Here is a 12,833-nt window from a genome sequence, read left to right as displayed (position 1 = left end):
ATGCCTGAGAAAAATGCATGGTGTATCTCAACTCAACGGAGTTACATTATGCACTAATACCTTAAAGCCATACGAGGAATTTAAACTCAAAGCCAAGGTGGCACCTTGAATAACTCTCATAAAACAGTTCTTTAAAAATCACACTCCCAATTTTGGAATTACTTTGTGCCTAATGCATGCTTTACTCACATTTCCAATTATAGCCTCTGAACAGAAAATTGTAATTTCCTTCATAAAATAACTCATCTAAATATTTCACATCAATGTAGTTTAATTTGTCTGGCTGCTGACGTGACAAGTACTGAACATTAGGGATTACATAGAAAACTCAATTTGCATAAGATGCCTAGAATGTTACCAAGAGAAAGTATTTCTTGTAAAGTTCAAAAGTGTACTGAATAGAATTATAAAATTTCAGTGAGACACATGCAACTGCAATATAATAACCTTGTTAAGTGGAAACCTTTGGCTTAGCAGTGGTGCACAGCATTTGCATAGACAAAAAAAGTCAACAGCACATTCAGCAACATTTTCACAGCAAGAGTATGTATTTGTGCAACATGAAATTCTTCATCGGGGTTGAGTAAACAATCAACAAAATCCACACAATTGGTTCTGAACTTAATTTTATGGGGAAAAAAAGTACCTCATGTCTCCAGGTCACTTTAAATAAATAGGCTTATCAGAATAGAATTACTGCCAGAGTTCAGGGTCTAAACTAGATTTGTAGTAGTGAACATTAGTGAAGAGAGGAGAATGTGTATGACCTCTGCAAACTTGAAAACAATAATTTGCCGACTCCATACTATATAGAGTAACAGTTTCTTTTTTTAAAAAAAAATCAGAAACAAAGACAATACTTTGGTGAACACTTTCCAAACACAACCCAACATCTCTATTTTGTTCCTTAGAGATTTTACTTCATTACAGTATTCAATTCTAATGCGTTTTAGAGAATACTCATGCACTTGTTCTCATGATGGTTTGTACCATCCATGACACCCCTTACTCTTCAAACCCCAGTACACAAACCTGTCACCAGTCCCTCAGCAACATAATTTGGCATAAATTCTCTCTCAAAAGAACACATGCACAAGTATCTTGAAAACATTGACTAAAGACTGTAAATGGCTATAATAAAATAAATCTAAAAGGAACAAACCGGAATCTAAAATGAGGAGATCTTTTAAGTGCCCTTGCTAGGAAACTGATATAAATTCATTATTTTTAGATGCTGGTATAGTTCTTTCCCTGTTACACAAGTTCTTACACAACCACATGCAGTACATTTATAGCTAAGGATGTACAATTTGGGGGCAGGGGGGAAAAAAGCTTTTTCTCTTAACATTAAAGTAAATTTAGTATTCATAGTTTATTGTTGTCCAACCACGCCAGTTCTGATTTCAATATGGCAAAACACATCAGCCTTTTTTGTTGCCAAAGATCAGATCTCAAAACGTGACTTCTATTTGGTATCCAAACTTTCCATGATGCACGACAAACCAGAAGAGTCCAATCTGCAGGCTTCTTAGCAAAGTAATGCCCATGACTCCATCAGATACCTAGCATCATTCGTCGTCCTCCTCCTCATCTTCCTCACCATCTGAAAGAGAAGTGCATGGTCGTATCTGCCGATACCGATCCAACCATTTCTCCACCATTTGTGTAACCAATGGATGGTTGCGCCGACGGGAGCTCCTTTGTTGTGCAACTAGAACTCCACCCTCAGTGACACAACAGTCAAGCCATTCTCTCAGTAGCTTCTCCTGCTGGTCCTCGTTACCAATCTGTGGAAAAAAATAAATGTTCAGCTATTTAAATCAATTTATAACTTAACAGGGTTGTCAATGGTGCCGGGAATCACTCACGACTTAAATCTAATGCATGAAAATAGTGCATACAAGTCGAGGTTTAATGTCTACTGACTGTTCACTCAATTTTATAAACGTCTAATATTAAACAAAAACAAACTAATTGGTTTCTTTCACAGCAACCTATCCATATGCCAAAATCATGACCTGGTAATTAATGCCAGGTCAATCTTTATAGTTCAATTTTTAAAAAAAAATCTTTGTCCTGCTTTTAGTTAACCAAATGTCTCATTTGGAGATGAAAACGTTGTTCCTACTTTCAAAAGAGTGAATAGGGATGCCAAAATATTTAAAATTGATAAAAGATACAAGTGGAATAGGTTATGCTATAAAAGACTAAAATTAAACTTCAAACAAAACAGTGTCAAAGCAAACCAGTGACTTAATTTAACCTTGTATATTAACATTGCATTCAAGTTGTTCCTGAATAGAAATTACTTGGTGTTTGTCAGCATCAAAATTTATGCATCTCAAATGTACTTTATGCCTACATTGTCAATGTCACTCATTTTAAAATCACCATCAGCTTATGATCATTCATCAACATTCTCCATGTAAACAAGTTGTCTATTATTCACTAGCTGAATCCCATACACAGTTATGATACTTACAGCTCAAAGTAACAGAACACAAGTGAACAATTGCATAAGTTGAAGTTAAATTTCAGGATCTAAAGCATTTTAAAATTAGTGATTTGGTTAACAAAAATTGAAAGAAAAATGGAATGTGGTGCACAATGGAATGCTAAAACCACCACCAAACCTACATGTACCTCATGAGCCGAAAGGAAGTGTATGTGCAATAGCTTCCTCTCACTGTCCACCAGTGGCAAGAAGGTAATGTTGACATCATCATCTGTATTTAGGTTGGCGCCAGCACCTCGATTGTCATAGCCAACATTTTCCATAGCGACCAGTGCAGAGAAATGGCCCCTAGTATATCCCAGAGCTATAGGGCTTTTCCAACAGAAACTCTGCTCCCATAGCAAAGGCAAGTACACACCTGTGAAGGATGAGAGTCATATTAGTAGACAAACTTAAATTTAATATCAACAGTAATCTAATAAGGCCCCATCATAAATATAGGGTTAACTGTCTATAATGCCATTTATACATACTCCTGTTTTTGTTCACTGATTACATTTGCTACTCTTCATTACAACCATGTATTTATACAACTTCTAAAATCTTTGCTCATCTCCTGGAGAATTTTAGGGTACGTCATCTATTCATATTTCCATCAAAATGTGCATCATTGCCTTCCTCAGAATATACACATTTTGGAATAACTTGTGAATAATAAATTAACATTTGCAATTTCCAAACATCCCCCACACATCTTTGCAAAGTGCCTAACTGCTCTTTAACACTCCTACTTACATAGCTGAAACATTTCTCTCGACACAAGGTCAAATTCTTAACAGGCAGGGTGGTGCTGGAAGGGAAGGATGCGAATATAACTAGATGATCATAATCAGGATAAATAAACCAAAGTTTCAGCTTTCATTCTGCAAATTTTCCCTACTTAGTTGCACCATCTGTTCTCGGAGCTAAACTATATGTTTGACAAATCTTCAGTTCTAGGCTGGACACGCAACTTTCTTGAAATCTTTGTTCCACAGAATTGATACAAAGATTAATAGTATCCAAACTACCAACCACACGTTTCAAAAACGTTGATTAAGGGAACAACCACGTGTGCATCTGCTGATTGTGTAGTAAGAGTACCAGATATTGATCTGTACGTGAATTAAGCATTAGACAAAGCAATTATCCAAGTGTACAAAAATTGCAGAGGAACATTGGAAGGAAACATAGGAGTAGGCCATTTGGCCCTTCAAGCCATTCTGTAACATTTAATTAACAGTCAACTTTGTATAATTGTGTTTTTTTAAAAACTAATCTACGATATTCTTTGCAATTACTATGGAGCTGGGAATTGTCTAGTTTATAAATTAGCGAGGGATGTGAATAATGGGAAATTATATGTTGAGGTACTGCCAAAACTACTTAATTCTCAAAAGGTAGCCTCAAGGCAATATCTGAGCAAGAGCTTGGCCGTGGAGCCTTTACTGTCATCCTCACTATTTTAATGTTACCTTAAATTTGGAGCTTTTTCAGGATTCCAATATTATTGTTGCCAACAATAATATTGATGTGGAGATGTCGGCGTTGGACTGGGGTAAACACAGTAAGAAGTTTCACAACACCAGGTTAAAGTCCAACAGGTTTATTTGGTAGCAAAATTATTTTGCTACCAAATAAACCTGTTGGACTTTAACCTGGTGTTGTGAGACTTTGTACAACAATAATATTGCCAGTGATGGAGACTGATTGGTTTTACTTTAGAGGAAAGCTGCATAAACCTACTGTCCTGCAACAGAACTGTTACACTGCACCCAGTTCTCCTTTTTATCCTTTTCTGAATCCAATAGACAATCCAAGAATTTGGACTGATCAGTTGTACAGGACAATTTAAAACATATTGCCATAGCTTTGATTCAATATATACTAGCAGAGTGGTCCTGATCTTAAATCATTATTCCATAGAAACCAACATTTTGCCTGTAGCAATTCTGTCAAATATTATTTGTTCAACGTAGCTTATCTCTCAAGTACCAACCAACTATCTCTTACCAATTGAGACATTTAATTAAAATATTCTCTGCAATATTGAAAGAATGTCTGACTTAATACCTTCTATCATGAAGCTCATATTTAACTATAAAAGCCTATTTATTATTGTGTCTATCATTAACCTCACTGTCCACTGAAAACTCTAGCATCAGGTCAGCAAAAACCATATTTGTTAAGAGACAGTTCGTAATCCAGAAATTTCAGTTAATCCCATCCACTTAAAAACCTAACTGCAAGTTATGCCAATTTTCCAGATACTATGCACTTGGGTGGATGGGAATGGGAAATTAAGTAGTGACCCATTCTACTACTTTTGCAGCCTCAAGAATCATCTAGCATTACTTCATCAGCCTCTCAATTTAATTTGAATCAGAAGGACATGAATTCAAACCCCACTCTAGAGACTGAAGCAGATAGTCTAAGCTGCTCTACTTAAAGTTAAGATGACAATGCTTAGAGCAGTTCTCAGAATAGTTTTGTACAACTTGACTTTGATATTTTTAAATTCCTTACCTTGAAATCGTGTGTACCCTAGAGTCTCACCACGAAAACTCTTGTAGTACTTCACTCCATAGACTATAATTGGTCGGCGAAGAATGTGAGCTAGAACAAAGATGTGGGTCTGCTCTAGACTGGCTCCAGGCTGAAATAAGTGAACATGATGCAATTTGTCTTAAAATAAAAGTTGGTTTATCTTTTGAAATAGATGGACAAGACATATAGTTTGGAAGTTTCCAATATACCCACTTTAAATTAAAATATAGATTGAAGCGCTCCTGCAACAAACATACACTAAATATAAATTTACACTATCAGCAAACATTACTTCTTGGTAATCTATTGAGGATTATTTCTGTGGTGATTATGTCACACATCTAATCCTTAGTGACCACGTCATCATGTTTCAATTGCACGAAATGTCCAAGCTGTCAGCAACACCTGTTTTGAACTGAAAAACCTTCCACTGACAGCAACACATGGCAACAGGCCAGATTTCATTTCAACTATTTAAAATAATACTGCAGTAAGTATTACATGGATACTTGGGGTGGCAGAAAGATCACAAAATAAACAAACGAACAGTCTTGTTTGGAAATCAGATGGCAGTTGCTGGGATCCTAACCAATAGTAACAGTCATGAACTATCTGTGCTTAATGGATGCCTCTTGCAGAAGATACCCTTATCTGTGGTTTAGCATGCCACCCAGCCAGGTGATGAAATGTCAGTATCATTCTGACCTATTCATCGCAAGTTATAGAAGACAATTCATATTAAATTCCTATAGTTTTGCAGTGAGTAAAGCAAGGACATTACTATGCATCAACTGAGACATCCTGGGGATGTCCTTCAAGGCACTTGATGTGAATAAACAAAATAAAAACAAATCTGCCTCCTCAAATCAACACTGTACAAAGTCGTCACAACTTTATTTTGAGGTAGATCATTTGTTAAAATAACAAATTCACTCAATTAGATTACCTTGTAGTCACCTCAGTGTTTCCATTATCGAAGAATGCTTGAAATGATAAAGCCTTGGAACTGCAAATTATCCCTCATCATATCTTCCATAATCTTTGGCCTAAATGTAGCATGACTTTTAATAGCACAATTTGCTGTCAACACAACAGCAATGCTAATGACACCCAACGTTTTTGTGAGCAAATTCTATAACGACTTGAGAAAGTAATGGTTTGCAAACACGTCTGGTCATCTGCTTCACCAGTGAATGGCATGAAATTTCTGTACCTGCACAGTAGATAAGGACTAAACTCACCACAATGCTTTATCATTTCAAGCACTCTTCTAATTATATGATTATTGTTAATAACTGCTGGGCAACCCGATGATCACTGAAAATTAACTACTGCAAGTGTGAATCACATCCTTCAGGTATTAATTGAAGATTTTTTTTAAATTAATTTTTGAATTGGCCTTTGCACCATTTCTCCCCCTCTTAATCCAACTTTCCTTTTTGGTAAACTTTCCACCACCTTTCTCAACCTGACTGCAGCCTTTAACGCAGTTAACTGTAGCATCCTCCTCCAATGTCTCCCTGTTATGATCTGACTTGGTTAAATTCTTACCTGACTGCAGCCAGAGAATCACTTGCAGTGGCTTTTCTTCCTGCTCCTGCACCATTACCTCTGGTGTCCCTTGAGGATCTATCCTTGGTCCTCTCCCATTTCACAACTATATGCTGTCCCTCGACAATATTAGTTTTCACAAGTACACAGACAACACAGTTCTCTCACCATCAACTCTTGCTAGCCCTCCATTATTGCAAAATCAGTATCTAAGATTGAATAAATAGAAATTTCTTTCAATGAAAATATTGAAAAGATTAAGACCATTGTTCACAGTCTCCTTTTCTAATTCTATCCCCTAGCTACTAACTCCATCCCTCTCCCAGCAAACGATCCGTTTGCAAACTTGGTGTCAAAACCCCAAAGTGAGCTTCTAATCTCATATTCATCCATCACTAAAACTGCCAATTTCCATCTTTGCTGAAACTCTTATTTATACCTTCATTACCTCGAGACATCACTATTCCAATGCACTCTTAGTTGGTTTCTCTCTCATTCTACTCTCCAAACTGGAGATCACCCAATATTCTGCTGCCCGCGTCTTAACTCGCATCAAGTTCCGGTGCCCCATAACCCCCGTTCTTGCTGACCTACAAATGACTCCCATCAATGAAAGTTTCACCATTAGGAAGACTAGCTTTATATTCCAGATTTTATTAATTGAATTTTATTTGCACCAGCTGCTATAATCCACATGCCCAGAGCATTAAGCCTGAGCTTCTGGACTGCTAGTCCACTAACATTACCATTCCACCACCATCTCTCTGATTAGGGAACAAGGCTAGGAGTTTGGGGAATGAGGTATGGCAGGAATGATTGGCTCAGAGGATTAGAGAAGACAGAGCAATAGCTATTGAAAAGAGGGAATAGCCATTCAGGACAGCATAATGAACAGCATGAGAATGCCGAGTGTAGATATTGGCTTACAAGTTGACCTTTGAAGCCTGGAAAAATGTCGCAAGGTACGGTACTGATTTCATGGACAGAACAGCTGTAATATATGATTCTAGTACAATGCAACCAAAAAAAAACTCAACAAAAATAAAAAGTGAGCGTAAAGGTTTAGCGAACTAATCTTTCTCCCATTCGAACAGGTGAAGTATACAAAATTCTCAATACCTATACAGCAAAAGGAAAAAAGAGCAACAGAACCAAAAAAGGGTTCTTATTTAGGTTGTGATACAAGTTAAAAGCTTAAAGTAAAGAGAGAGTTTATTAAGTCCTACAGAAAAAGCCCACAGGGTTAATGTCCACAAAGTTTGAAGATATTGAGAAGATTGAAATACTGTTCAAGTATTAACTGATCCATTAATGCTAAAACTACCCTGATAAGTCACAGTTCAATCATTAAGAATCCTTTTTGTTTCATGCTTAGTTCCATTATGGAGAATAGCATTGCAGAGGTACAGTTCATTGGATATTTCTGTCTATATTCTTTTTAAGTGGAAACTCCAAATTTTGGTAATTGATTGCTGGGTCAGGTTGCCTGAAGCATTAATCAGAAAAATATGTAAAAACTCTCATCCTTGTTTTCAAATCACTTTACAGTCTCCCTCCTTATATGGATATCCATGAAGCAATATTAAGCATTAATCAGAAAAATGTTTACTTTTTTTTATAATCCTTTCATTGGGTGTGCATGCCGTTGACAAGGCCAGCATTTGCTGCACATCCAAAAGCCCATGTTTGCTAGTTTATTTCGGAGGTGAATTAAGAGTCAACCACATTGCAGTGGTATTACAGTCACGTGCAGGAACAGCATTTTCCCTTCCCTAAAGGGCATTAGTGAACCAGATGGGTTTTCTATTGTTTTGTAGTCAATTATTGACTAGCTTTTTGATTAACGAATTGAATTTTAAATTCCAGCTGCTTGCTCTGGATTACTAGGCTGGTGACATTACCATGACACCACCCTTGCTCATTACAAAACACAACTTACCTCGGTGTCGAGCTTCAAAACTTCAACGTGTGACAGAACTCGAACTTTCTGCGCATACACAAGCCAAGAGCAAGCCACACGTGTGCAGTTCAGCATCTTTATGTTCTTTGGGCCCAGAAAAGACCTGCCTGCACAGAGAGAAAAATCTGGGTCCAGTGACCAGGTGCAGAGTGCCAGTGTCCCAGGCAGTGGACAAGACCTGGGACAAGCAGAGGGCCCAAGATGGGACAGGGAGAGTTCCCAAAACTAAGTCCAAGGTAAGAGAAAGATGGGATGAAACAGGTCCCAGTTAAGGAAGAGAGAAGCAGGCTCTAAATTAGAGAAAGGGCTTGGGGGGGGGGGGGGTGGGAGGACAGATTTTATTTAGAGGCTTCATGAGAAACCTTGGTAATTGAGAAGAGCCGTTGGGGCAAAGATGCCCCTTTAGGAGCAGGGGGATTGTTTGCCATGGCTGAAGAGCTGAAATTGTGCTTGTGTGTTGGCGCTGGAGTGTAAACTCGGGAATCTAGGGAAATGGAGATGAGATTGAAACCCTACGAGGCGGGCCGTAGTTGAATCCATCAGAGTTGGAGCGAATTTCACAGTGAGATCCTCAAAGGTTAAGATTGGAAATGCTTGCGAGGAAGATGAAATTTCTGAGAGCCTGGTTGACTCGGTGTTACTGATGTCTGGTGTGTTGAGAAATCCGTGGAATCTGTTTTGGTCACATTCATAATTTACTGTACAGCGTGGTATGTTCCACCACAGTTTGCTTCTTAATTCACATGAGCCATATATTAACCATACAGGTTAGATACAAGACGGATAAAGTTTATTTTTGTTTGTTCAAAACCTGCGGAACCTTGTGGCTTTCTTCACTGAAGTATCTTAAATCTAACCTTGTCTACTTTAAGCAATATTATTGATCCCTAATCAGATCCTACTAACAACTTGGATGTCTAGGCTAGGATCATAATATTCTCCAACAGCCTCAATCATCAACTTAAACCTCAGAACATAATAGAAAGTGAAATAAAAGCAGCTGTTTGTAGTACAAGTTGAACCTCGTCAGTTTGTGATATTTCATACTAAGCCAAAAGTTAATTACATGCCTATTGCTGTGGCTGTATTTTTGTTTCCAGTGCCTCACAAATAAAACTAGGCACAAACCTAAACGCCTACAGCCCAAATTATAAACACATTTATCAGGTTCAAAAAAAGCAAAATAATTGTTAAAAGTCCATCAACTTAGTGTGAAAGTTGAGTCCAAATGGGCCATTTCATGCCACAACCAATCAACAAGAAATCACTACATCTTTTTGGAAACTCTGAAAACCGCAAAGTTACTAGAAAGCACAGCAACCTAAACATCTATAAAAATTGATTGAATACCTTGAAAAGAAACTTCCAATATTTAAGAACAGTTATTTTCCACTATAACTTGAAATTCCTAAACTATTGACAGAATTTTCATCTATGTTGAAAGTCTATTTTCAAATGCAAATAATTGAACATATACTTTAAACAAATATTGGTATAATTCATTTACCCAAAGTAAACTTTATAACGATTATGATTTTTAGGTGGCTGCACAACCACCTAACTTGAATTATTTAAAATTCCTGTCATAATCATATTATTAAAGAACAATTTGAAAAATGTTGAGATAGCACTCACAGCAAAAATGCCAACTACAGGATATAAAACACTGCTGCATTGTTTGGAGAGTTGTTCAGAGTCGGTACATTTTTCATAATGTCCTTGGATGAACTGCAATCCTCTGCTACCTATTTCACTGTTCATTCCTTACATACAGGATGCTATAAATCATCAGCCAGTGTTCTAGGCAGTTTATTATGAAAACAATTTGTTATGACTGGGATGGGAGAAGCATGCAGTTGATGTTACCCACTACTCTGCACGTCGCATCATTACTTTAAAAGTTTAATTCACTCATTAAAATCATTTACCTTTGCTGCTTGTAGACCCAGAATAAGAGATTTTAATAGGCTTCTTTCAATAAACTCAATGATTGACTTATTATAAAACTGTACTCGAAGTATAATTATCACTTTTTAAAAATACCCCAATGTGTGGGCATGAACGCACACACGCAAAAAGGGAACAGGCAGATCCCTGCAAGAGATGGGCTTTGGAAAACAGGCTTTTTAAGAAAGAGGATAAGGTTTGCAAGGTTTTGATTCTGTCAATCTGGAGCACCATCATGTGAAGATGGCACGCTGGATGGCCCAGTAGATGCCTGGAGGTTCTTACAACAGAACTTCGGCATGGAGGGGAATTCAGAGCTGGGCCAATTCTTCCCATCTCTGTTTCTCAGATTTCCAAATGCAGACACGTTACACTCAGAGGAGGATTGTTTGGCTACAGGCTGATAACCACACACAAATTTCAGGAAAGGCAGGGAGAGGACACGTTAGGGCAGCCTTGCTTTTCTGCTTATCCCCCAAATCACTGGCTTTAATAACAGGTCTGAAACATAAAGCTTGCCTCTGTCATGCAATTTCTAGTATTTCACTAGCCTTTGCCAGTTTGCTCCCCACCAATTAAAGTGATTGCAGTGCAAACAAGCACACAGCTCAGTCCCCCTCAAGTACCATACAGGTCGGGCAATTTCTTGGAGCAAAGGCAGGCTTGCTCCCAGTTCAAGGTGAACTTATGACTTCCTTCAAAAAAATCCAAGTGTCCAAATAATAGTGCCCTTCCACTTTTTTTAAACATAGTTATATATATTTTGATTTGATTTCTTGTCACATGTATTAGTACACAGTGAAAAGTATTGTTTCTTGCACGCTATACAAAGCATATCATACACAAAGGAAAGAGTGCAGAATATAGTGTTACAGTCAAAGAAAAAAGAACAAAGAACAGTACAGCACAGGAAACAGGCCCTTCGGCCCTCCAAGCCTGTGCCGCTCCTTGGTCCAACTAGACCAATCGTTTGTATCCCTCCGTTCCCAGGCTGCTCATGTGACTATCCAGGTAAGTCTTAAACGATGTCAGCGTGCCTGCCTCCACCACCCTACTTGGCAGCGCATTCCAGGCCCCCACCACCCTCTGTGTAAAAAACATCCCTCTGATATCTGAGTTATACTTCGCCCCTCTCACCTTGAGCCCGTGACCCCTCGTGATCGTCACCTCCGACCTGGGAAAAAGCTTCCCACTGTTCACCCTATCTATACCCATCATAATCTTATACACCTCTATTAGATCTCCCCTCATTCTCCGTCTTTCCAAGGAGAACAACCCCAGTCTACCCAATCTCTCCTCATAGCTAAGACCCTCCATACCAGGCAACATCCTGGTAAACCTTCTCTGCACTCTCTCTAATGCCTCCACGTCCTTCTGGTAGTGCGGCGACCAGAACTGGACGCAGTACTCCAAATGTGGCCTAACCAGAGTTCTATACAGCTGCATCATCAGACTCCAGCTTTTATACTCTATACCCCGTCCTATAAAGGCAAGCATGCCATATGCCTTCTTCACCACCTTCTCCACCTGTGTTGCCACCTTCAAGGATTTGTGGACTTGCACACCTAGGTCCCTCTGTGTTTCTATACTCCTGATGACTCTGCCATTTATTGTATAACTCCTCCCTACATTATTTCTTCCAAAATGCATCACTTCGCATTTATCCGGATTAAACTCCATCTGCCACCTCTCCGCCCAATTTTCCAGCCTATTTATATCCTGCTGTATTGCCCGACAATGCTCTTTGCTATCCGCAAGTCCAGCCATCTTCGTGTCATCCGCAAACTTGCTGATTACACCAGTTACACCTTCTTCCAAATCATTTATATATATCACAAATAGCAGAGGTCCCAGTACAGAGCCCTGCAGAACACCACTGGTCACAGACCTCCAGCCGGAAAAAGACCCTTCGACCACTACCCTCTGTCTCGATTTCTGTGTCTGTGCCCTGTTTGAGAACAGAGACCACTCCATCTGACGAAGGAGCATTGCTCCGAAAGCTTATGGTATTTGCTACCAAATAAACCTGTTGGACTTTAACCTGGTGTTGTGAGACTTCTTACTGTCCTATGGCCAAGCCAGTTCTCCACCCATCTAGCCACTTCTCCTTGTATCCCATGAGCCTTAACCTTCTTAACCAACCTGCCATGTGGGACTGTGTCAAAGTTAGGGTTAGGTTAGTCATAGCTAGGGTTAGTCATAGCTAGGGTGTAGAAAAAGATCAACATAATACTTGGTAGGTCCATACTATATATAATATATATAGTTTTGAAGCCTATGATTTGTATAAACTGTCCTATCATTGGGTTCATGGCTTTTAAATTACAGTCATGT

At 38.6% G+C, this 12,833-nt stretch overlaps 1 protein-coding gene across 7 annotated transcripts in view; it reads right to left on the bottom strand.

The window, feature by feature from the left end:
- Positions 1–527: 527 nt before the first annotated feature.
- LOC144500466 (ubiquitin thioesterase ZRANB1) overlaps positions 528–12,833 on the bottom strand; it is a 79,320-nt gene continuing 67,014 nt past the window's right edge. For all 7 annotated transcript variants that reach the window (XM_078223420.1, XM_078223426.1, XM_078223421.1 and 4 more), the window contains 3 exons: positions 5,021–5,150; positions 2,644–2,873; positions 528–1,787 (listed from right to left, as the gene is read on the bottom strand). In XM_078223420.1, coding sequence (XP_078079546.1) covers positions 1,569–1,787; positions 2,644–2,873; positions 5,021–5,150 — 579 coding nt within the window. In that variant the 3' untranslated portion in view covers positions 528–1,568. The remainder of the gene's footprint in view (positions 1,788–2,643; positions 2,874–5,020; positions 5,151–12,833) is intronic.

This window comes from Mustelus asterias, chromosome 11 (genome assembly GCF_964213995.1).
Source record: "Mustelus asterias chromosome 11, sMusAst1.hap1.1, whole genome shotgun sequence".
Taxonomy (NCBI): domain Eukaryota; kingdom Metazoa; phylum Chordata; class Chondrichthyes; order Carcharhiniformes; family Triakidae; genus Mustelus; species Mustelus asterias.
The sequence above is the reverse complement of the archived record's forward strand: the minus strand, read 5'-3'. Positions and strand labels throughout refer to the sequence as shown.